The 26,511-nt window shown below is 39.9% G+C and overlaps 2 protein-coding genes across 7 annotated transcripts in view; one reads left to right on the top strand and one right to left on the bottom strand.

Moving 5' to 3' along the window:
- Positions 1–9,456, bottom strand: part of LOC132815775 (protein DBF4 homolog A-like) — a 50,457-nt gene extending 41,001 nt beyond the window's left edge. For 3 of the 4 annotated variants that reach the window (XM_060824961.1, XM_060824964.1, XM_060824963.1), the window contains exon 1: positions 8,761–8,895. The gene's annotated coding sequence lies outside the window, so the exon portion shown is untranslated. Of the gene's footprint in view, positions 1–8,760; positions 8,896–8,957 lie in introns of those variants that run through there. The other variant, XM_060824962.1, reaches the window with a different exon arrangement.
- LOC132815776 (probable mitochondrial glutathione transporter SLC25A40) overlaps positions 9,115–26,511 on the top strand; it is a 64,148-nt gene continuing 46,751 nt past the window's right edge. Inside the window, exons 1-4 of one of the 3 annotated variants that reach the window (XM_060824967.1) lie at positions 9,115–9,366; positions 17,668–17,783; positions 18,417–18,476; positions 19,248–19,354. In XM_060824967.1, coding sequence (XP_060680950.1) covers positions 17,687–17,783; positions 18,417–18,476; positions 19,248–19,354 — 264 coding nt within the window. In that variant the 5' untranslated portion in view covers positions 9,115–9,366; positions 17,668–17,686. The remainder of the gene's footprint in view (positions 9,367–17,667; positions 17,784–18,416; positions 18,477–19,247; positions 19,355–26,511) is intronic. The other 2 variants (XM_060824966.1, XM_060824965.1) reach the window with 2 other exon arrangements.

Below are 26,511 nucleotides of genomic sequence, written 5' to 3'. Positions count from 1 at the left end.
CCCCACCCTCCTCTCACTTATCTCTCCACCCTGCAGGCACTCTGCCTCTATTCCAGATGAAGGGCTTTTGCCCGAAACGTCGATTTTCCTGCTCCTCAGCTGCTGCCTGAACTGCTGTGCTTTTCCAGCACCACTCTAACCTAGACTCTAGATTTCCTGGGCCAACTCTTTCTCAGTTCTCAGGTTATGGACTAACAGAATGACAGAAATTGCTGCATTCAATTTCCCAATTTATGAAACACAACAGACCAGAAAGGTAACATTTACAAGAACTGAATATTTAAATCAAGTGGCTCATTGTTCCTCTATAGTCTTTCATTTTTTTTTCCCATTGGGCATCACGACATTTACCAGTGAAAACGCGGAAGGCATAGGTGAACAACTCAAGACGCACCATCCAACTTGGATATATATCACTATTCCTGTTTTATTTGCTTGTTAAAAATGTTGAACTTGTCTATCTTGAAAAATTGAGAGTATATTTTCAAAATTTGGACTGCTGTGATTTAAGGAAGCAGTTGCCCATCACTTTCTGAAGTGCAGCTATCGGCTGATAATCGACGTTGGCCCCTTTAATGCCATGTACGCCCCAAGTTTAATTTTAAGCAAACTTGGAATTCTTGATTTTCTTCTCTTAAATTGCATCTGCCAATTTCCACAAGTTATCTACATCCTCCTGAAGTAGCTTAGAGTTCACTTGCTGTTAGTCAAACATTCCACTTGAGTGGTCAGAAAATTTCACTATTATGCTCCCCATAGCTATGTCTAAATCATTTACACCAAAAAACAAGTGAGATAAACAATTGACAGACCTCCCCAAATCTAAGCAGGTTAATAATACAAGGTTTCTAGCGATCTGCAACATGTATCCTCTGCACATGGCTACCTAACTAAAAGGTGTTTGCACACATCTTATTACAAATAATGCTATGGTTCCAGAAAATATTTTAAACTAGGTTCAATCTGAATATATGGAACACATTCTGAAGTTACTTTGTAAACAATAAAGTGAATAATTAAGTTTCATTAATAACATTCTAACAACTTTCTAGATTCAAAGAACCATGGTAGGATTAAGACAAGATCTATTTAACAAAAATGCTGAATGCCACATGACATTAGCAGCAATGCCAGTTATCAGTAAAACACAGCAAACTTTGGACATCAGAATTTTGACTTTCTTCAAGATTTGCTGTTAAACAGAAAAGTATGAGAAAAGAGTTATCTTTTCTTCCTAAAGTCTGTCTGTCTACCATGCAGAAGACACAGTCAGGATTGTGATGGAATCTTTCACTTGTCTGGATGAATGCAACTCCAACACTTGGGAAGTTTGACACCATGCAGGATAAAGCAGCCCACTTAATTGGCGCCACATTTACAAACATTCACTGCCTCTAGCACCAATTGCTCTATAGCAGCAGTGTGCACCATCTACACGGTGCATTGCAGAAATTCATAAAGGCTCCTTAGAACATTCCAAAACCACAACTTCTACCATTAGGAAGGACTAGGGCAACAGACACATGGGAACAGTATCATCTACAACGTCCCCTCCAAACCACTCAACATCCTGACTTGGAAATATATCACTGTTCATTCAATGGCACTGCATCAAAATCCTGGATTAACCCTTCCTCATGGCATTGCAGTTCTCCTGACAGCAAATAGACTGTAGCACCTCATGAAGGCAGCTCACTACGATCTTCTCAAGATCATTGAGGATAGAGAATAAATGCTGGCCCAGACAGAAATGCCCACGTCCCACAAATAAAAAAATCCTGAAATTGAATAAAATGACTAGACTAACTAACTTTGGACTAACTATCTGGATAACATGGTTAACACATCGTAAGTTGAGAATACAAATTCAGTTTCTAAAATAAAAGCTCTTAATTGGGTTTAAAAATAAGCACTCAAGAAGGTATTGGTTATGAAACCCAGCTAACCAGTCTGACCAAAGTGACAACTGTTCATTGTTGCGGCCTGGCAACATATCAGGAAAAGGGTCAGCACTGTCTTCCCAGGGCATCTAAGGTCGGGCAATAAAATTCAACGTTGCCTACAATAACCACATCCCAAGCATTCATTGTTGAAATGCTGCATGTGATATCTAAACAATGTGTACATGGGATCAAAATACAAGTTAATAATCAATTCATGGCCAATTGTGATTGGGTGAATGTCTTCACACCCCATGTTTATTTTTCAGACCAGTAAGCCAATTGCTAAAAAGGATTTGCTGTATTTAACAGTATAAAAGGTGAATTCCATCACATCGCAGAGTATTTTTTTTCTCGATCATTCTAATTACTAAATTGATGAAGGTGAGAAGTATATTAAAAATCCAGTTACCCAGTTGAGGGTCCCTAGAAATGAGACAAAACTAATTAACAAGACAAATAATTGTCCATACAGATCAGTATAACAATGGTTGGTGAGTCGAAAGGATCAGGAATAAATCTAGAATATTGGGGATAAAATCATCCAGGATATCTGGATGATCCTATTGAAGATTGCACAAGATAGGAGTTCAAAGTACTGGGGTGATCTATTCGCAGATATCAAGGATTGGTTCATACACAAAAAACAGAGATTTGGGATTACTGTAGTGGGCATTTTTTTTCAGGTTGGGAAGATGTTACTAGTGAAATGCCACAAGGATCAGTCCTTGGGCTTTAATTATTTCATGTCTATATTAATGACTGAGAGGGTCACGGGAGGAGGGGAGCGCATATAATTTACCTAAATTTTCTGACAAATTTGGGGTCGGCACGGTAGCTCAGTGGTTAGCACTGCTGCCTCACAGCACCAGGATCCCAGGTTTGATTCCAGCCTCGGACAACTGTCTGTGTGGAGTTTGCACATTGTCCCCATGTCTGCGTGGGTTTCCTCTGGGTGCTCCAGTTTCCTCCCACAGTCCAAAGGTGTGCAGGTCAGGTGAATTTGCAATGCTAAATTACCCAAAGTGTTAGGTGTATTAGTCAGAGGGAAATTTGTCTAGGTGGGTTACTCTTTGGAGGGTCAGTGTGGACTTGTTGGGCTGAAGGGCCTGTTTCCACATTGTAGGGAATCTATTATCCATCTATATATCTAATACAAAATAGGCAGAAGGGCTGGTTTTAATAAGGACAAAGATTCTACAAAGATTATAGATAAGTTGAGTGAATGGGCTAAAACTTGGCAGAAGGAGTTTAACATAAGAGTGAGGTCCCACGCTTTGGTCAGAACAATAAAATGGTAGATGATTACTTAATGTAGAGAGATACCAGAAAAGTGCAGCTCAGAGGGATCCTGGTGTTTTTTTTTGCCTGAAACACAAGTTATATGCAGATGCAGCTGAGTAATTAAAGCCCAAATGGAATTTTGAGCTGTAGTTCTAGGGCTTGGAGTTCAAAATAGTGAAGTCTTGTCACAACTGTGCAGGGTATTGGTGAAGCTGCATCTGGAGTACTATGGAAGGTGATGGTCCCCATTTTCAAGAAAAGATATCCTGACATTAAGGCAGTTCAAAAGCGGTTCACTAAAATATCAGGGAGTTGCGGATGACAAGGCACTTATATGAAAGAGCACAGGAGTCTGGGGAAGATTAACCATTATCTTGTTGAATGGTAGGGCCGGCTTGAGGGGCTAAACATCCTTCTCTTGTCCCCATTTCATATGTTATTATGAGAATATGTATTGTGTGTTGCAGGAGGCAACCATTTGAACCATGTTCTCTGCATCATCACACTACCATTTAATTCATGGAGCATTGTATCTTAGTATTATTGAAATACCATTTTCCTTGCAGCCCTGTGTATTGTTTCTACTTAAATTATGCAAGCCCTTGAAGGCCTCAAGTGAATATGCCACCAGGCAGTCCAGTCCAAACTACTAGCTGTAACAAAGAGTTTATTTTCTCACTGCATTCAGTTATTTTTCAGTTATTACAGTTGGGCCCTCCCATGCTCGATTCTTTTGAGTGGGAACAATCATATCTAATCTGTCCAGACTCTTCATGGTCTTGAAACTTATCAAATCTCCTTTTACCTTTCTCAAGGGAAACAGTTCCAACATCAATGAGGAAAGGCTGAGAGACTTGGGTCTTTTCTCATTGGAAAGAAGACGGCTAAGGGGGGATTTGATAGAGACATACAACATGATCAGAGGATTAGATAGGGTAGACAGAGAAAGACTTTTTCCTAGGATGATGACGTCAGCTTGTTCGAGAGAGCATAACTACAAATTGAGGGGTAATAGATTTAAGACTGATATCAGAGGCAAGTTCTTTATGCAGAGAGTGGTAAGGGCGTGGAATGCCTGGACTACCTGCTAAGGTAGTCAACTCAGCCACATTAGGGAGATTTAAACACTCCTTAGATAAGCACATGGATGATTTTGGGATAGTGTAGGGGGACGAGCTGAGAATAGTCCACAGTCGGCGCAACATCTAGGGCTGAAGGGCTTGTTCTGCGCTGTATTGTTCTATGTTCTATCGATAAATGCCCTTTATAATCTGAATAAACTTTTAAAGTCTTTCTTTATATTACTTGTTAGCTTACCCTCATATTTAAATCTTCTCCCTCATTTTTTTGGTTGGTCTTTGTAAGCTTCCCAATCCTCTGGTTTCCCACTGCTCTTCGCCACATTATATCTATCTCTTTTGCATTTATGCTATCCCTGACTTCCCGAGTCAGCCACAGTTCCCTCATACGCCTTGTAGCATATTTCTTTTTCCTCGGGATGTATCTCTGCTCTGACTCCTGAATTACTCCCAAAAACCCCTGCCATGCTTTTCTACTGTCTTTCTTGCTCAGCTCCTCTCCCAGTCGACTCTACCCAGGTCCTCCCTCATACCACTGTAGTTGCCTTTATTCAGCAGTAATACCACTACCCTTGATTTTATGTTCTCTCTCTCAAATTGCAGTAAATTCAATCATATTATGATCACTGCCCGCCAAAGGGTTCCTTCACCTTAAGCTCCCTTATCAAGTCTGCCTCATTACACAACACTACATCCGTATTGCCTGTTCCTTAGTGGGTTCCACCACAAGCTACTCCAAAAAGCCATCTCGTAGACATTCCACAAATTCGTTTTCTTGTAATCCACTACCAAGCTAATTTTCCCAGTCTAGCTGCATATTGAAAACACCTATGATCACTGTAACTTTGGCTTTCCTAAACATATTTTCTATCTCCTGGTGTATCTTGCACCCCAGCTCCCGACTACTGTTTGGAGGCCCCTATGTAACTCCAACTATGTTTTTTTTTTACCTTTTGCGATTCCTCAATTCTACACCATCTGACCCCCTACTTTGTTTCTTACTATTGATTTAATTTTATTTCTTATGAATAAGGCAACCTCACCTGCCTATCTTTTCGATCCTTGAATATTCAGCTCCCAATCCAGATCCCCTTGCAGTCACGACTCCGTGATGCCCACATCATACCTGCCAATTTTAATCTGTGCCACAAGCTCATTTACCTTACCCATCTGCGTGCATTCAGATACAACACCATCAATCCTGTATTAACCGTCCCTCTTCTCATTGTCATTTGCTTGTCCGGTGTGCTCAAAGTTTGATTGCTAAGCCTTTCAATACACTCTGTTCAATTTGTGTCTGTGCTGGAGATTTTAAGAACCTCTCCTGATTTCTGCACTCTTACCTCCTCCATTAATTCGGGTTTTCTAGTTTCCCCTATAAGTAAGCCGTCCCTCCATAAATTAGTTTCAAGCCTTGTCTACAGCTCAAGTTATGCCATTTGCTAGGACTCTGGTCCCAGCATGGTCCATTTGAAGACCGTCCCAACGGAACAGGTCCCTTCTTCCCCAGTACTAGTGCTCATGCCCTATGAATCGAAACCCATTTTTCCCACACCAATCTCTGATCCACGCATTTGTGATGCTGAATGAGGAACTGGCCAGACACCAAAGTAAACATGGTTAGTCATAGAGATGTACAGCACAGAAACAGACCCTTCAGTCAAACCTGTCCATGCCGACCAGATATCCCAACCCAATCTAGTCCCACCTGCCAGCTCCTGGCCCATAGCCCTCCAAATCCTTTATATTCATATACCCATATAAATGCCTTTTAAATGTTGCAATTGTACCAGCCTCAACCACTTCCTCTGGCAGCTCATTCCATACATTTACCACCCACTGCGTGAAAAAGTTGCCCCTTAGGTCTCTTATATATTTTTCCCCTCTCACCCTAAACCTATGCCCTCTAGTTCAGGACTCCCCCTGGGAAAAGACTTTGTCTATTTATCCTATCCATGCCCCTCATAATTTTGTAAACCTCTATAAGGTCACCCCTCAGCCTCCAACACGCCAGGGAAAACAGCCCCAGCCCATTCAGCCTCTCCCTAAAGCTAAAAACCTCCAACCCTGACAACATGCTTGTAAATCTTTTCTGAACCCTTTCAAGTTTCACATCCTTCCGATAGGAAGGAGACCAGACTTGTATGCAATATTCCAATAGTGGTCTAACCAACTTCCTGTACTCAATACTCTGACTAATAAAGGAAAGCATACCAAATGCCTTCTTCTCTTCTTCTCTATCCTGTCTACCTACTAAGATTTGCTTTCCTAAAATGAAGCACCTCACATTTATCTGAAATAAACTCCACCTGCCACTTCTCAGCCCATTGGCCCATCTGGTCAAGATACTGTTGTAATCTGATGTAACTTTCTTCGCTGTCCACTACACCTCCAATTTTCTTGTCGTCTGCAAACTTACTAACTGTACCTCTTCTGATTGCATTCAAATCATTTATGTAAATGACAAAGAATAGTGAACCCAGCACCAATCCTTGCGGCACTCCACTGGTCACAGGCCTCCAGTCTGATAAACAACCCTCCACCACCACCCTCTGTATTCTACCTTTGAGCCAGTTCTGTATCCAAACGGCTAGTTCTCCCTGTATTCCAGAGTCTAGATTAGTATGGTGCTGGAAAAACACAGCAGTTCAGGCATCATCCGAGGAGCAGTAAAATCAATGTTTCTATTCCTGATGAAGGGCTTTTGCGCATAACGTTGATTTTACTGCTCCTCGGATGCTGCCTAAACTGCTGTGCTTTTCCAACACCATTCTAATCTAGACTCTGATTTCCAGCATCTGCAGTCATTGTTTTTCCTCCCTGTATTCCATGAGATCTAACCTTGCTAACCAGTGTTCCATGGGGAACCTTGTCAAACACCTTATTAAAGTCAATATAGATCATCTACCGCTCTGCCCTCATCAATCCTCTTTGTTACTTCTTCGAAAACTCACTCAAGTTTGTGAGACATAGTTTCCCCGCATAAAGCCATACTGACTATCCCTAATCAGTCATTACCTTCCCAAATACATGTACATCCTGTCCCTCAGGATTCCCTCCAACAACTTGCCCACCACCGAGGTCAGGCTCACTGGTCTATAGTTCCTTTGCTTGTCCTTACCACCCTTCTTGAACAGTGGCACCACGTTAGGCAACCTCCAGTCTTCCAGCAACTCACTTGTGACTATCTATGATACAAATATCTTGGCAAGAGGCCCAGCAATTACTTCCCAGCTTCCCAAAGAGTTCTAGGGTACACCTGATCGGGTCCTGAGGATTTATCCACCTTTAGGCATTTCAAGACATCCAGCACTTCTTTCTCTGTAATGTTGACATTATTCAAGATATCACCATCTATTTCCCTACATTCTATATCCTCCGTGCCCTTTTCCACAGTAAATACTGATGCAAAATGTTCGCTTAGTATTTCCCACATCTCCTGCGACTCCACACAAAAGCCGCCTTGCCGATCTTTGAGGGGCCCTATTCTCTCGAGTTACCCTTTTGTCCTTAATGTATTTGTAAAAACTCTTTGGATTCTCCTTAATTCTATTTGCTAAAGCTATCTCATGTCCCCTTTTTGCCCTCTTAAGTATACTGCTACTGCCTTTATATTCTTCTAAGCATTCATTCAATCTGTCCTGACTATACCTGACATCAGCTTCCTTCTTTTTCTTAACCTCAATTTCTTTAGTCATCCAGCTTTCCCTTTACCTTCCAGCCTTTCCTTTCACCCTGACAGGAATATACTTTCTCTGGATCCTTGTTATCTCATTTCTGAAAGCTTCCCATTTTCCAGCCGTCCCTTTACCTGCGAACATCTGTCCCCAATCAGCTTTTGAAAGTTCTTGCCTAATACTGTCAAAATTGGCTTTTCTCCAATTTAGAACTTCAACTTTTCGATTTGGTCTGTCCTTTTCTATCACTATTTTAAAACGAATAGAATTATGGTCGCTGTTCCCAAAGTGCTTCCCCACTGACATCTCAGTCACCTGCCCTGCCTTATTTCCTAAGAGTAGGTCAAGGTTATTCTTCTTGGAAACGATCGCGCAAGACCACTTGACAGAGCAGGTCGGAGTCTGGGTTAGAAACTTCCAAATGTTCCTACGAAGGGAAAACGTGGACATATATTTGTGAAGGGCTAAATGTATGAGTTAAGGGGACGGGGGTGGGAGTGAGACTGGCGAAAGAACACTTTTAAAGAGCCAGCACAGGGGACGATGGACGAGTGGCCTCTTTCTCTAAGAATCCCCGCGCCAAAAACAAAAAGTTGAACCAGCACAGGTAAACACCGCAGGAGAGAAGAACCAAGGTTATCTTTCCACCAAAGTCCTCCTTTAAACGTTGGGACGATGTGGCTGCGGGAGAGAACCGCTCTCGAATAAACGAGCTGCCGCCATCTCCTTTAACGGCCTTCTCGCGGTTTCAATCAGCCCCAGGGCCTGGAGCACACTCACCGACAGTACTTCCTTCCTCCGGTTCCCTCTCTTTCTTTCCTTCTTTGTCAATCACTCACTGACTCTCTCTCTTTCTCCACCCGCTCTATTTTCACTTTCTCCAAGGTCTTTTTTTTTCCTTTTTCCCGCCGCTCACGCAATGGCAGCGATCTAAGTAAAACCATCCCCGTTACCGGCCCCGCACTTTCCACACTCACCATGCGTGCCAGGTTCCGACGAGAGCGTCGAGTAAATCCAGGGCCTCGCTTGCGGAGTGAAATTCCGGATTAAGTGTGGGGTGGGGGGGTCGTCCGCCGAACAGGAAGCGGGGTTGCCCGAGGTGAATCAAATGGCGAATGTGCCGGCGGGAGTATTTTCGGTGCCGCGTTCGCCTTGTGACCGCCAGTGGCCGCTCGGCACGTCCCGGGTTCAGGCTTGCGGCGATGAAGCGGGACGAAGGCCCCCGGCTGTGACACTGACAGTTTCCAAGCCACGTGTGTGAACGACCTAGTGGGGGTTGGGGTGGGGGAAGGGAAGAGAGGTGTGGGGATGGTCATTCTAGCCCAGGCCCCGCAGTTTCTCCTGGGAACAACCCCATCCCCACAGTCTGGTGGTCACCTTGAGTCGGTAAGCAACTCCTCATGCCGTCGGTCTGTGAGCCAGCCAAAGTTGAGGCTTTGCGTTTGGCTCCCGTTGTGTTTCGTTTGAACTGTCCTGTCAGACTGGTCTGTTCTCATTTCGTTGAGGCGAAAAAGTCAGTACGGTGAAATCGTTTTCCAACCTTCGTCTTCCCTGCTGCACCGAATCTCTCACAGTTTACTTCAGCTAACTTGATGTAGCTCCTTGTTTTTGATGATTTCACCATTACCGTAATTGAAAGAAATATGGTGCTTATAGTACGGTTCACTTCGGCTCGCCTGTCAAATGTAATTTACCAGAATGATATTTCAGTTTATGATGAAACTATTTTTCATTAAACTAATTGCTAGTTTTTTTATTTTTTTTCAGTTACAAAATTGTAATACAAAATAGTTTTATATTGCAAGATGTCAGTGTTTGCTTAACCGCAGTTTTGGTTTGAAATTGATTACATTTATCATACGGCCAAATATTGTTGTAACGGTAACTGTCTCAAATTGGATATTTTTGCCTCCTAAGTTTGGGAACTTTTTCATTTTATAAATTATTTAGATCTGTAATTACATAAATGATTGTAAAACTAATTCTGGTTTAATAAATTGAAGCTGGGACAACTTTACAGTACAATTTTGGGTGTGTGATTTTATGAAAATGTTCTGATAACAAAATATGCTAGCTTTTATGCCGCCCAACATGTGCAGAAGATAAAGTGAGTTGCAGCAACTACTTTGTTTTTACACTGTATTCAATGATTACAGTTAAATTTTGTATTGCTGTGACATGTGTTTCAACTATGCATTAGTTACTGTTTCTGTCTTTGTTTCTGCAGAATTGTTTGAGTGCTGTTATGTTGTAGAGAAAACTTTCCAGTCACAAAGTGTATCTCATATCTTTCAGAAACATGTCAGTAGTTCAGATGGCAGTAATTGCAGTAAACCTTGACATACTTGAATCCCACAGTGATCAACTGATCATAAGTTAATTGGTTACATATATGGCCTGATTAGATTTCTTTCCCAATTTGCTTTTCAATGTGATAGTTGCACTGTTGTGTAATGTTACATCAGTATAAAATTGTGCAGACTAGTAAGAGACGAGTGAAGTGATCAAAGAATTTGAAGGTCAGTGTCGGCATTTAGCCTTGAGGTGTACTTGGCATACAATTATGCTGGACTTGTTAATTTGATTCCAAAAAAGAAACAGTTTAGACTTGATTTAGTTTTCATTCATGAGCTAAAGGAACAGCACTTTGTGGACAGCACGGTGGTTCAGTGGTTAGCACTGCTGCCTCACAGTGCTAGGGACCTGGGTTCAATTCCCACTTGGTGCAAACTCCATACAGTCACCCAATCTCCCCATGTATGCATGGGTTTCCTCCAGATGCAGTGCTCCGATTTCCTCCCACAATCCAAAGATGTGCTGTTTAGGTGACTTGGCTGGGCTAAATTGTCCATAGTGTTTAGGGATGTGTACATTAGGTGCATTAGTCAGGGGTAAATATGGAGTAGAGGAATGGGTCTGGGTGGGTTGCTGTTCAGAGGATCGGCGGAGACTTGTTGGGCTGACGGGCCTGTTTCCACAGTGTAGGGATTCTATGATGATTTGTTTTTTCATTTGGTTCTTTTAAAGATTTTTGGACTTTACAGTTAAAATAGTTTTAGCTTTTAGACATCACTGCTTACTTTTTCCAGAGTTTTCTTATATTCAAAGCATATTAGCTTATGCTTTGTTAAAGTGCACCTACTCTTGTTTTACATAAACATTTAATCCCCAAATCATTTACAGCTTTCAGTTCTTGTGTTTTGCAGATTTTTCTGTGTCTCTAACGTGGTGTCATCTCCATTTTCTCTTACTCTCGCATAATATATTTTATGTAGCTGTAGCCCCAGCGTCATTCCTGGGAATGGGATCATTACAGAGAGCTTCCATATCTGAGTTGTGAGTTTAGATATTGGGTATCAAAGCATTGCTCGTTATATTCAACTTCAATAGTGTTAAAGACCAAATGCAAGCCAGTACTTTCAACATAGAGATATTCAACAAGGAAACAGACCCGTCCATGCCAACCAGGTATCCTAAATTAATCAATTTGCCAGCACTTGGCCCATATCCCTCTAAACCCTTCCTATTCATGTACCCATCCAGCTGCCTTTTAAACATTGTAATTGTATCAGCCTCCATCACTTCCTCTGGCAGTTCATTCCATAAACATACCACCCTCTAGGTTAAAATGTTGCCTCTCAAGTCCCTTTTAAATCTTTACTCTCTCACCCTAAACTTATGTTCTGTAGCTCGGGACTTAGCCAACTCAGGGAAAAGACTTTGTCTATTTACCTTATCCTTGCCTCTCATGATTTTAGAAACCTCTATAACCTCAGCTTCTGGCATTCCAGGGAAAACAGCCCCAGTCTATTCAGCTTGTCCCTATAGTTCAAACCCTCCAACCCTGGCAACATCTTTGTGAATCTTTTCTGAACCCTTTCAAGTTTCATAACATCCTTCTGTGAGGAGGGAGACCAGAGTTGCACACAATATTCCAACAGTGGCCTAACCAATGTCCTGTAAAGCAGCAACATGACCTTCCAACTCCTAAATTGCTCTCACCAATAAAGGAAATCAAACTAAACATCATCTTCACTATCCTATCTACTTTCAAGGAACTCAGGACCTGCACTTCCAGGTCTCTTTGTTCAGCAACACTTCCAGGACCTTACCATATAAATCCTACTCTGATTTTTCTTACTAAAATGCAACACCTCACATTTATCTAAATTAAACACCAAGTGCCACTCCTCGGCCTATCTGATGAAGGTCCTGTTGTGCTCTAGATAACCTTAGGTGCAGGTTCATTGATCTTTGAAAGTAGAGTCCCAGGTAGTTAGGGTATTGATGACAGTGTTTGGTATGCATGTCTTTATTGGCCAGTGCCTTGAGTATAGGAGTTGGATGAAATGTTATGTGCATATGGACATTTGATTCGGCCACTTTTGGAATACTGTGTTCAATTTTGATCTCCCTGCTATAGGAAAGATGTTGCTGAAACCTGAAAGGGCTGAGAAAAGATTTAAAAGAATATTGCTGGAGTTGAAGGGTTTGAGCTATACAGGGAGGCTGAATAGGCTGGGCTACTTTCTCTGGAGGGTTATGGAGGCATGGATAGGGTGAATAGCCAAGGTCTTTTACCCAGGGTCGGAGAGTTCAAAACAAGAGAGCATTGTTTTAAGGCAAGAGGGGAAAGATTTAAAAGGGACATACAGGGCAACCTTTTCATGCAGAGGGATGTAGGTGTATGGAATGAGCTGCCAGAGGAAGTGATGTAGGGTGGTACAATTACAATATTTAAAAGGCATCTGGATTAATACATGAATAGGAAAAGTTTAGAGAGATACAGGCCAAATGCTGACAAATGCGACTAGATTAATTTAGGATATCTGGTTGGTATGGAAGAGTTGGAAGAAAGGGTCCATTTCTGTGCTGTACAACTCTCACCATAGTGCATTGGAGAAGCCTCACTCAACAGGCCTGAATATAGGAATCACTGTTAGAGAGCAAACACTTTGCTACGGAGAAACAACAAAAGTGTAAGTTGGGAGACAGCAAACCTTGTCTTAAAAGCCCATCTTGTTCAGGGCAATCCACGTCCACTCTGCCTAAAGGTTTGGCACCAAGAGTTGCCTATTGACTCAGCTAAGCATGTTTAAACTGAGAAAAGTTAATAAGCAAACCATAATCTAATTTAAATAGTTAACTTTGTGAACATAAAATCTTTTTCAAATTTATTGGTTTTGCTGATAGAACACTACCAAGAATTTTGTGCAGCTTACTATAACAGCACAACAACATTCGCGAAAGACTTTGAGTTGTGTCCATGTCACAGCATAGATATTTTCATATCACTAAGGTCACCTTGGTTGTTGTATAGTCTGCCAAAGAAGGCCTGCTTTTTAGCAGGAGTGAGTGATTAAGTAAGTCATTTTCATTCCAAACCATTCTGTGTTGTCTGTAAGGAAACTTTCATGTTTGTGAACAGCTAAAGCTTCAATATAAACGAAGTTGTTTCGATTTTTTTGACTAAAATAGACAGGTTTTCATTAATGATTTTTACGTTTTATTACTTCAATGATCTCTTTATAAGAAGGTTGACACTAACACTAAGCAAAAGCATTGCTTTGTTTGAAATCTGTTACAAGATTATGCTAGTTCAAAAGTTGAATCTATTCCAGCCAGCAAACATTTCTGATTAGTCTGTGAGGGTTATGAAGTAACTTTTTAAAAAATTCCTCGAGGGGACACGGGCTTTGCTGGCTGAACATGCATTTAATTCAGATCCCTACATCTGTTTAAAGGTGGTGGTGAGTTGTGCTTGTGAACTGATGAAGTCCATTTGAAACATACAACTGTACTGCTAGAGAGGGATTTCCCAGGATTTTGACCCAGTAGCACTGAAGGAAGACAACATATTTAAAACCAGGAGAGCGAACTGCTTGGAGAGGAATCTGCAGGTGGTGGCGTTCCCATTTACTATCCTCATCCTTCTATTTAGTCGTAGTCTTGAGCTTGAAAGGTGCTGAAGAGGAATGGTGAACTTGTGCAGTGCATCCTGTAGATGATACAAATCGCTGCTGACGAGGGAATGAAAATATTTGGAAGTAATGCCAATCAAGCAGGATTTGTCTTGATTGGATGATTTGTGCCTTATCGATTATGTATAGACTATAAGGAGTCAATAGGTAAATTGCTTTCTGCAGAATTTCTAGCCTCTGATCTGCTCTGGTAACCTCAGTGTTTATGTGCCTTGATGTGACAAGGCTGGAGAGATTAGATCTGATTTGTTCATTGTGGAATTGCTTAGCTTTACCAATTCGTTCACTGCTTTTGCTGTTTGGCACACAAATTGTCCTATGTTGTAGCTTCACTGAAAGTGAAGGTGTGCCTGGTGCTGTTCCTGGCATACTGTCCTGCATGCTTTGTTGAACCAGGGTTCATCTCTGACTTCATTGAAATGATGTAGTGGTGGATGTGCCGGGCCATATGGTTGTAAATTCTGTTTTGAGTTCCATTCTGCTGCTGCTGAAAGTCTAGAGGACCAAATGAATGTCCAGTCTTGATTTGCTATCTCTGTTTGAAAACTATCCCATTTATTAGCATGATGGTATTTCTACACAACACAGTGTGAAGACAGGGCTTTGTCTTCACAAGAACCATATCAGAGTTACCCTAACTGATACTATCAAAGACTGATACAAGTGTGGCAGACACTTTGGTGAGGATGAGATATCTGAGGCATGATTTGTCAAAATATTATTTTGTGATTATGACTGTGTGGGGCAAATGTTGACTAGCAAATGAAACAGGATGTACAGTACTGCCATAGATGCCAGTGCTGGAGAATGTGATATAGCTTCAATGTTAGGCATAATGCTGATTAACAGGGCTGCTTTATTCTGGATGTTGTTTGTAGGGGATTCCACAATGGTAATGTCTCTGGTAAATGGTTAAATTCTCTCTTAGTGGAGATGATCTTTGCTTGACATATTGTGAAGCCTGAATGTTATTTGCAACTTGTAAGCTCAAACCTAAATTTTGACCAAGTTTTGCTAGATATTATCAAATATGGCTTCAGTATCTGCGAAATGGCAAATGATTGCAAAAATCCTTATTTCTGACTTTATGGTAGAGAGAATATCATTAATAAAGTAGCTTAAATGATTGTACCCATAACATTTATTCTGAGGATCTGCTGCAACACTTTCCTGGGACATTATTGATTTGTAACAACTGCAATCACTTTCCTTGGTGCTAGTCATAACTGCAACAAATGACAAGTTGCCTCTGACACAAGGACTGCAGTTTTACATTGATTCCTGATGCCATGCTTGTCAAATGCTGCTTTTCATTTAGCTCTTTTTCCATGTTTTGACCAAGACTATAATGAGTGCATGAGCCCAGTGGCTGTTGTGGACTCTAAACTGTGCTAGTGGGTTTTTGTGAAATAAGTTGATGGTTTTGTTGATGACCTCTTCTAGATATTTTGAATCGACCTGTTCATACAGGTTATGGCATTTCACTGGAACAGGTGGGACTTGAACCCAACTTTCTGACTCAAAGGTAGGGTTCCTACTACTGTGCCTCAAAAGCCTTAACGACCTCTTCTATTACTTTGCTGATTATCAAAAGTAAAAGATGACGTTGTAATTGGCCAGGTATCCTTATTCTTTTGTAGTGACCAACATTAGAGAAAGAGAGTTTTGAAATTAATATTTATATGTGATCCAGAAGTGAGCTTCCACCCAGGTGTTTGCTTATTTTCACCTTTGCAAAATCACTTGATTCTGCCTCTGTCTCACGTCATTTGCTGCTAAAGCACTTGTTTACACTTTAATTCCTGCAACCTTAAACACTCAAATGTACATCTAGCCTACCTTCTATCTTTTATCCTTCCATAAACTTAAAGTCATCTAAACTCTGCTGTGTCCTTTTGAGTATCAGTTCCTGTCACCTGTTCTAACTGATCTGCAACACCTTGATTTGGAAAGCAGGTGATAGATTTAAAATCCATCCGTGGTGTCTCTCCTCACTATTTTTGTAATCTCCTTCAGTGCTCTAAGATATCTGCAGTCATTGAACTTTGGTCTCTTTAGCATTCCCAGTTTTAAATTGCATTGTAAACTCTGGAATTCTCTACCTAAACCACTCTAGCCTTCCCTTCCTTTTTAAGGTACCATGACTAATCATAGTTTCCATAAAGACACGTCTCATGAATACTGCTTCATTTGGAAATGCTGAATCATACAATTACCCAAATACGTCGCCTTTGAGTCCTGTTTGCATGTCTGTTTCTGGGTTTAACTCCACTGTTCTTGCTGGCCAACTTAATTTGCATCAGAAGCTTGGCATATTGCTTGTTTTCAAGCATAGCCTTCTCTTTGGTTACTAAGATCACTTTATCTAACTCTATCCCATTACTTCCTCCATGTATAAATATTTATCCAATCACAATGGTGTTTGATTTGGAGGTGGTTTTCCATTAGTAAACTGCCCTTCTGCTTTTGATTGGTCAAGTTTGCAACTCTGGGAAGGTTTGAAAATGTCTTAGTGAATTAATGATGCAGAGGTGCCAGTATTGGACTGCGGTGGACAAAGTTAAAAATCACACAACACCAGGTTATAGTCCAACAGGTCTTTTTTGCCAGGACTCGTTTTCGGAGCGCTGTTCCTTCTTCACGTAGCTGTGGAGCAGGATCATAAGATACAGAATGTCTAGCAAAAATCACAGTGTCACGCAACTGAAATGATATATTGAACAAACCTAGATCTAGGTTGGTTTAATATATTGTTTCAGTTGTGTGACACTGTGATCTTTTGTTATAAATTCTGTATCTTATGATCCTGCTGCACAGCTACCTGAAGATGGAGCAGAACTCTGAAAGTGATTACTGACAATAAAGACCCATTGGGCTATAACCTGGTGTTTTTTTTTAATTTTGTGAATTAATACTCTGTATTTTGTAAATAATATACACGGAATCTACAGTGTATTACTTGGAATGAATATTTAAGAACTGTTATTGCTGAGCTTTTTCCACTCTCATTGTGATTAACACCTTTCTATCACCTTGCTGATGTTTTATGAGGTGATATTAGGCTGGGTTAGATTTGTCCTGCTTTTTATAAAAAATATATATTGCTTTGATTCTGTACCACTATACTCTAATTGGCTGATTTTGATTTGTCTCTTTTTCTTTGCAGCAAGATTGCAAACACAACTTAAAACTGTATTTTGATTAGATTGCTATTGGCTTTTCAGTTCTGGGACTAGGGTTCAAATGTAGCCCAGTTGTTAAGGTCAAACACCCTGTTGTCAGCTAGTACCTAGCTGGTCCAAAAAGAAATGAATTTGGAAAGTTACAATCCTTACCTTGTGGACATGTTACTCGACTTTCCATATGAAGATAACTTAATACCCAAGTATGATATAACTTGTGAATTCTCGCCATATTTTCTTAGAACAAAAAAAAGCTTTTTTTATATAACAACAACTGAATGTGTGCAATATTTTTTAGTATCTTTAATGAAGTAAAATATCTCAATGTGCTTCAAGGCTGAGTTACCAAACATTCACACTGGCAGACCTAAGGAGATATCTGGACAGATGATCAAAAGCTCTTGAGTTGTGAAGACTGTGACCAGTACTAAATAGAATTCTTAATAGTAGTACAACCATCTGAATTGCCAGTACTATTTCTTTGAATATTGGAATAACTATCTCATGTCATACTTTCTTTGCAGTACAGTAGATTGAAGCAAAATGGCTGTCCGTCAGTCAGACCTTGGCACAAATGGAATTACACCTATCCAACAAATGATAGCTTCATGTTCAGGTGCTTTCATGACTTCATTGATTGGTAAGAATGTGCATTTATTTTTTGAATTTTTGTATTTCAAATATAAGTATTTGTGTATATAGACTTCAGTTTAATTTATAATCTGTGTCTGTGTGGACTTGGAAACTGAGAGGGCAGTATTGAAATTTACTGGCAAACAAAAATTGAGGAGAGACAGAATATAGCAAATATTGAACTTTACCAAAGATGATGTATCAAGATGTATTATCAAATCTCTTTGAAGTCTTTTTGACTTCAAAAAAAATTTTGAGTAGGTACTCTTTCTTGGATGAAAGCTTGGTCAATGTGCTGTTATGGTCATAGCAAATTGCTGGTGTATTTTTGTTCCTCTTGAACTTTTGACTAGATTTGCAGATGTCAGTGTCCTTAAACAAATGGAATTCGCAATATGTGGTGTTTCTCAGCTGTATATATATTTCTGTATTGGAGCTTAGTTTTTAGAATTTGTTTTTAATGTCAAAACAATTTTTATTCTTAAGTATACCAGATTCTCTATGGTTAAATTTACTAGTCTTTGTGTTTAAATGCATTATTTAAGTTTAGAATTAGGCCATATTTTTATGTATACCTGTTTTTGATAACATACCATCATTTTGTCTATTACTTGAAGAATCATCTTAAAATGCTTTTCAGTTACACCATTTGATGTTGTTAAAATACGGCTGCAAGCACAGAGGACTCCGTTTTATAAAGGTAATAAATACAAGCTAAATATTTAATTTGAACAAAGCTTTTCACATCTCCCTTATTGAGTAGTTGAGTACCACCATGTTTTGTTTGTTGATTTAAAATAATTGTCTAGGCTGCAACAAATGTTTTGAAACTACAGCATTTATGATTGTGCAATGCATTTTTAACTTATATGCTACTGAACTGGGTAAAAATAGAAATGAATTCCACTCTTCTCTTTGGTTACTGATCTATTAAAGTTGTTGAAAATTCTGTGCTACCAGTGTTTGCCAACATTACCTGTTCTGGCATGGGCCAATGGAATTGGTTAGCTCAGTTGGCTGAACAATGAGTTTGCAATACAGAATGAAACCAACAGCATGGATTCAATTCCCACACTGGCTGAGGTTACCACGAAGAGATCTCCTTCTCACCAGAGGTGTAGTGACCTTCAGGTTAAACCACTACCAGTCATTTCTCTCTAATGAGCCCTATGGTCCTCTGGGACTATGGTAACTTTACTCAAAGGGTCTGTTAGCTCACGTGGCTGGTTTGTGATAACAGTATATTGCCATCAGCCTGCATTCAATTTCCACATCATCTGAAGTTGCCATGAAGGACTCTTCTTTTTAATCTCTCTCCTCCCCTGAGGTATGGTGACCTTCAGGTCAAACCACCATCGGTTATCTCTCTCCCTAATGAGAGAACAGCCCTTTGGTCCAGTAGGGCTATGAATTTTTGTATATGGCATTAATCTGTAAATGTATACTAATTTTAAATACTTGTAATCGTTAGGAAAATGTTTTGTGTATTGCAATGGCCTGATGGATCATCTGTGTGTCTGTGAGAATGGAAATAATGCTGCTTGGTACAAAGCACCAGGGCAATTCAAAGGAACATTTGTAAGTATATTAGTTTCTATATGAAATGCATGATTTTCTTAATGTTGAAGTCACAGTTAAATTAAGCCTAACGAGGTGTTAGAAAAAGATTTTTCTCTGGAGTGGGTATTATACTGGGAGCTGTAAAAGGGTGTTTTGAGGATCTGTAAGGAAATGTTTCAGGATTAATGAGATTATATTTTTAACCATTTAAAGATTTTTAAGTATGTGTTTAATGTAAACAAATTGGTTCATTTCTTTTGTTAATAGATTTCTGTTTCATTGTTGAAACAAAATTTGCACCAGTGCAAGCTTATGTCTCAGTGAAAGACAACCCTGTTAAAACCAAAACAAAACACACTATGATCGATCAAACCAGATTTCAGTCTGGGGTCTGCCTTGTCCAGTAATGACATCAGCTGGGATCATAGCATCCTTTTGGATTTGTGTTGAATTATGGATCACTGTTACAATGCAGGAAAATGCAGCAGTCAGTTTTGCAGGACAAGGTTCCACAGCTATCACTGAGCTCCTGATCTGTTTTGGTGATGTTGATTGTAAGATAAAGGTTAGCCAGGGTGCAAGAAAATCTTCCCTCCTTTTCTCATATTCAGACTGATTATAACTGTTACACTTCAAGAAGGACCAGGAGGCTGAAGTATTAAATAGCAGGAGCTTTATTAAGGAGATATTTACTCTGCAAGCAACAAGGTTAGACTAATATTCAAAGTTTGTTAGACTAATATGTTTCTCACCAAAAGAGGCAGACATCATCATTACGTCATATGATCAGACTCGGTGACATTCTACTATACTTACACAACAATATCCATTTATTACCATCCTATTAGACCATCCAACTTTGTCCAGTATTTCATTAGTGAACTTAGATTAAGTAGATAGGAGGCAGACTGTGCTGGTGGAGGGTTGCTTTTCGGTTTGGAGGCCTGTGACTAGTGATGTGCACTGGATCCAGCACTTTTTATCATTTTATATAAATGATCTGGATGTGAATATAGGAGGTATGGTTAAATTGGTGGTGTAGTGGACAGCAAAGGAGGTTACCTCAGTACAACAGGACCTTGATCTGATGGGCCAATGGGCTGAGGAATGGCAGATGGAGTTTAATTTAGATAGATGTGAGGTGCTGGAGTTTGGTAAGGCACAACAAGGCAGGACTTGTACACTTACTATTAAGATTCTGGGGAGTGTTGCTGAACAGCGTGCAGGTTCACCGTTCCTTGAAAGTGGAGTTGCAGGTAGATCGGGTAGTGAAGAAGGCGTTTGGTACACTTGCCTTTATTGGTCGACATATTGAGTATAGGAGTGGGGAGGTCATGTTGTGACTGCACAGGACATTGGTTAGGCATACACAGAGAACACAGGGGGCCAACACCTTCAACATATTGTCTAGCTATCACCATTGTTAATAGCTAACCCAAGAATGCATCTTTTTAAAACAAAAGGTTTTATGATTTACACATGAAAGTAGTGAAACTATCACTGTGTTTTAACAGCTGAAAGGCTTTACAGACAATCAATTTTTCAATGTATAATTTCAGTTACATCACACTGTAAATTTTTGCTATAAATTCTGTGCGTTAGGATTGAGCCCGCCACTACCACCTGATGAAGGAGCGTCGCTCCGAAAGCGAGTGTGCTTGCAATTAAGCCTGTTGGACTATAACCTGGTGTTGTGATTTTTAACATTATTGATGTAGGTATCCATTGCCAGTCACTATATGCAAAATCAATGTCACTTGGAAACTGAAGAATGATTTTGTACAGAAGATTAGAGAGAACAATCTTGTAGGTATTCCTACAAATACTGTATTCTCAGAAATACAGAGGAACCTCGATTATCTGCCATTTGATTATCCAAATATTGGATCATCCAGCAAGATCGCAAGGTCCCGATTCTCAGCTAAATTATATTATCTGGAATTTGATTAGCTGAACGAAATACTGCCTGCTCAGGTCCTTCTGATAATCGAGCTTCCTTTGTATATTTGCTAAGATCCTTCATAGACATGGTCAACAAATCAAGTTACTGGTAATCTGAAATGAAAAGAGGTATTCCTGGAAATACACAGTAGGTCGGGTAGATCTGTGAGGAGAGAAAATTATTCTTAGATCAATGTCTTTCATCAGCATTTGAAAACTTAAGAAATGTAACAAGTTTTAAGCCAGTACTGAAACAGAAAAATTTATGGTTTGGGAGGATGCATTCCAATGAGTCAGATGAATTAGTGGCCCTTCTAACATTTTAAACACAATTTCCTATTGTATACATTAGTATCATTTGCAAGATGCAGTGCAACAATTCATAAAGGCTTCTTTGACAGCGCCTTCCTAACCTATGACCTCTGCTACCTGGAAGAACAAGGGCAGTAGGGGCAGGCAAATACATAAACTGCCACCTGCAAGTTCCCCTCTAAACCATACCATCCTACTTTGAAAACATCTTGCCAATCTTTCACTATCGCTGGGTCAAAATCCTGGAACACTCTGCTTAACAATACAATTGGTGTCTTTACCAACAGCATATAGACTGCAGCAGACCAACAAGGTAACTCAGCACCACCTTCAAGAGCAATTAGAAACATCCATTAAATGTTGGCTTAACAAGCGATATGCATGTCCCTTGAATGAATCAGACAAAAGAAGATATTCAATAACCAAAGTTATGAAGGTGCAGAAAATGATATCATAGGATTATTTATTCAAAGTCTTATCTGAAGCACATAAATCATTTTCAACATAAAAGGAAACATTATCATTGGAATTCCACTGATAAAATGCGAAGATTTAATTGTACCAATTACTCTGTCACACCACCAGGTGTTGCCATGCAGCTTCCCTAATCCTCCTCACCGCTTCTTTTATTCAGATAATTCCACTATTCCAAAGATGAGGTTCTTTGCCTTTACTCCATAGTTTTGCATTTATTTTCTCTCTACTGTCCTACTGCTTTGGTTTGAAGGATTGATCACTCAACGCTTCCTATAGCTGCTGTAGGTTGATGACCTTCTTATCTCTCAACTTCTGGGTCTCTTCATTCTTTACCTATTGTTCATGTCTGTATTAATATGTAATATTGCCCCCACCGACCCCAACAGCTTACCAGATTGTCTCCATCTAGGACGAACACCAACACTCACTGTTTCTATTCCACTCTGCCTCAACCCATGCTTCCTGCTGACTTGAACATTATTTTCTAGACCCTCCACAGATTCCTGAGTCCAGTGGGCTGCTTTGTACCTTCCAGTCTCCATTGCTGTCTACATCAACCCATTGCTACACACAAAATTGACCCATTCTACCCCTATACATGCGCAAAAGTTTCTTTTTAAAAGTATATCCTGTACAAACATTGTCTCGTCATCCTCTGTCAGACAGTATTTTATCTACAAGATAATCTCCACCTTGATAAACAGCTGGTAATGTTGTTAGTGCACAATTACCAAGTAATGGACATTTCAACAAATGCTATAACCACATCTCTTTAACCTAGAAGAGCACTGCATTGTAGCTCATGAGCCATAGAGAGGTTTAAAAAAAAATCTCTTGTTCCTCAAGAATGTTTATCATTTATCCAGCTGTAACTGCAACAGTACTTAAAAAGCTCAATACCATCAAAAGTGCTACAGTTCACTTGATTGGTAGCTCACCTGGCACACTAACGGCACATTACTTCAGATGTACACGTAAGAGGGACAAGATCAGTGGTATCGCCATTTCCAAATCCTATTACATCTTAACATGGACGTAAATTATTTCCTGATCACAGCTGAGTCACTATGCAGGAGGTCACTACAAAATAAAAGGATTTCAGTACTTTGAGGAAAAAGCTCACTACCACATTCTCCATGGGACTCAAAATGAACAATCAATTTGAGCTTTGTAACAATAACCATATGCTCAGAATAAATTTAGCAAATTGTCATTTATCCAAATTTGGTTTTGAATTGAGTGAATATTTGTCTCCATGAAGAAAGCAAACTGAAGCTTTTAATCTTGCACTCATTAGGACAAATACAAAACTGTCAAAATTCAACAATTTACACTACAGGAAAAATAGGACCTGATTGTTTGAAAAGTCATCTCTGGCTGAATGATTGCCATAGAGAAAGCAAGATTCCCTAATCTCTTGGGGAATTCAAAAAGATCCAGTCATAAAAGTCTCAGCCTCTCCTTTATAACTCAAACCTTCCATTCCCAGTAATATCCTTGTAAATCCTTTCTGCGCCCTCTTTAATTTAATAATATCCTTTCTGTAGCAGGGCAACCAGAACTGCCTACACAGTGCTCCAAAAGTGTCCTCACCAACATTCTGTACAACCTCAACATGACATCCCGACTCCTATACACAATGTTCTGAGCACAAGAAACAAGGTAGAGAGTGGTACAGGGTGACACAGTGGCTCAGTGGTTGGCACAGCTGTCTTACAGCACCAGGAACCCAGTTTTGATTTCACCCTTGGGTGTCTGTGTGGAGTTTGCATATTCTCCCTATTTCTGCGTGGGTTTCCTCTGGGTGTTCCGGTTTCCTCCTGCAGTCAAAGATGTGCGGCTTAGTTGGATTGACCATGCTAAATTGTCCATAGTGTCCAGGGACGTGCAAATGAGGTGGTTTAGCCATGAAAAATGCAGTATTATGCAGATAGGATAGGGAGTGGGTCTGACCCTGTTTGGAGTCAATGTGGACTCGATGGGCTGAATAGCCTGCTTCTGCACTGTAGGCATTCTCTGATTCTATCTCTGGGAGAACCAGACAAGCATTTGAATCCAGAGCAGTTCAGAAATAAGACTGAAAAGGAGGATTGAGAAAAGCAGGCTGTAGTGGGTGAGTTCAGACAGGTAAATGCAAGGCAGCAGAATTAACACTGAACTAACTGGAAAAGGAGAGGTTTGGGCATTTGGCATTCCCATAGATGTTATTGAAAAAGGAGGTATATAGGGGAGGGCCATTACGTGGATAACAGCACTTATTAAAAATGTTATTAGAGAACGCTAGATAGGCCTGAAGCAAATGAGAGATCAAAGACAGAAACTTTATCGTTAAAATTAAGCAAAAACAGCTATTATACTATAGGTCACCAAATACTGGGAAGATTATTAGCTGTAGACAACAGGTGGATGAAAGGAATATATGTTAATTTTAACTGGGAGTTTTGATGAACTTCATATAGACTGGGAAAATTAGTGTGTAAAGAGAAGGTGAGAAATTTCTGAAAAACCATCAAGAGAATTTTCATGATTGGTATGTTCAAAGTCCTCAGAAGTAGTGCTGGACCTGAAGAATGCAGTGGAATATGGATGAATTTGTACGGAACAGCTTCATGTAGTTACCTTCAGTCAATTAATTAATTTCTATTGATTGATTTACTTTCCTATCTCTTGTCTATTAACCATCATCTGTTTATCTATTTAAAGGTTTCCTGTTTTAATCTGTATGTGTGTGTTTACTTATTTAATATTAAAGAACGGTTGTGGTAGTCTGGTGTTTGCCTTGCAAATTGTGTTCCATTAACTTACTACTTGTTATTTCCCACTGTATTCTTCACAGTTCATATCCTATCCTAAAGTCACATTTATGATATTTATATCATTATTTCTATGTATTGCTGTTATGTGGAAAACTTAACAATAAGTTAATTGCTGCAGTTTATTAATGAATTTTCACAACATCTGTGAATCATTAAATTATCTGCATTTAATTTATTTCCTGACTATTGCTTAATGATCGCTTTTCTGTTACTTGTCGGTGTATTTGTTTATTTAATGATGCAATTTTCATGTGAAATCTTTTGGTGAATTTGATGAACACATGGCTGCTGGTTCAGCTCCCTCACCAGCTGAGTTCACCATGAATGTCCCTCCTTTTCAAGCTCTTCCGTCGGCTGAGGTGTGATGACCTTCAGGTTAAACTCATTACTACTCGCCTCTCTAATGAGAAAGTAGCCCAATGATCCTTGGACTCTGGCAACATCACCTTCATTTATCTATATTAATTTCCCATTGTGAAAATAGTTGGACTTTAAGGATGATCACCAGCTAAGACTTAAATATCTTAGCGCCTGCACCCTATAGCATTCTTCATTTACTTCATTTTTATATTCTTCTTTTATGCTATTTAATTCTCCCTTTCATGCTACTTCTTTTCTAATCCCTTCCCAATGAGTATTTTATATGATCACTCTAGATTATTCTTCCAAATGAATCCCCTCACATTTCTCTGTATTGAATTTCATCTGCTGTCTAATGCAATTCACAATCTTTCTGATTGCTAGATCATCTGCAAATTTTGAAATTGTGCCCTGAGTACACAAAAGTCTGAGTAATTAGTATATTGCAGGAAGAGCAGGGAATTCATGCAAAACATTGACTCATGGGAACTCCATTACAAGCCTATCTCCAGTCGGAGACATTTGTTCATCATTTATTTTTGATTTCTGTCACTCAAACATTACCACTATGCCTACATTCCATGAGGTGTAGCCGTGTTGTGCAGTACTGTGTCAAAAGCCTTTCGGAAAACCATGTATACCACATCAACACCAGAACTCTAATCAACCTCTTTTAAAAAGCACAAACAGGTTAACTCTTCCTTTTTATTCATTCATTCTACTGTCTAGACCAGCATTTTGTTGCCCATCCCAAATTGCACTGGAGATAGTGGTGGTGAGCTACCTTCTTGAACTGTAGCAATCCCTGTGGTGTAGTGACACCCACGGTGTTGTGAGGAACAACATTTCAGGATTTTGACCTCGTGACAGTAAAAGAATTGTCAATATTATCCAAATCCAAGATGGTTATGACTTGGACAGGAACTTGCAAATGGTGTTGTCATCTTGCATCTGTTTGGCCTTGGTGGTGGTAGACATTCTGGGATTGGAAGGTGTTGTAAAAGCAGCTTTTGTGAATTGCTGCAGTCTATGTTGTTGGGCTGCTTTGTTTTGGATGATATCAAGCTTCTCGAGTGTTGAGCTGTACCATAACAAGCAGATAGAGAGTATCCATTCCTCACGTACGCTTTGCAGATGGCATTGAGAAGTCAGGACTTGAGTTATTTGCTGCGCGGTTCCGAACATCTCATCTGCTCTTGCAACTGCTGGCTGGATCAATTCAGTTTCTGGTTGATATGAACATCCTCATGTTTACAGTTTAGGGATTCA

The sequence above is a fragment of the Hemiscyllium ocellatum genome, chromosome 5 (assembly GCF_020745735.1).
Source record: "Hemiscyllium ocellatum isolate sHemOce1 chromosome 5, sHemOce1.pat.X.cur, whole genome shotgun sequence".
Classification (NCBI taxonomy): Eukaryota; Metazoa; Chordata; class Chondrichthyes; order Orectolobiformes; family Hemiscylliidae; genus Hemiscyllium; species Hemiscyllium ocellatum.
This window is presented reverse-complemented; position numbering and strand designations above follow the sequence as displayed.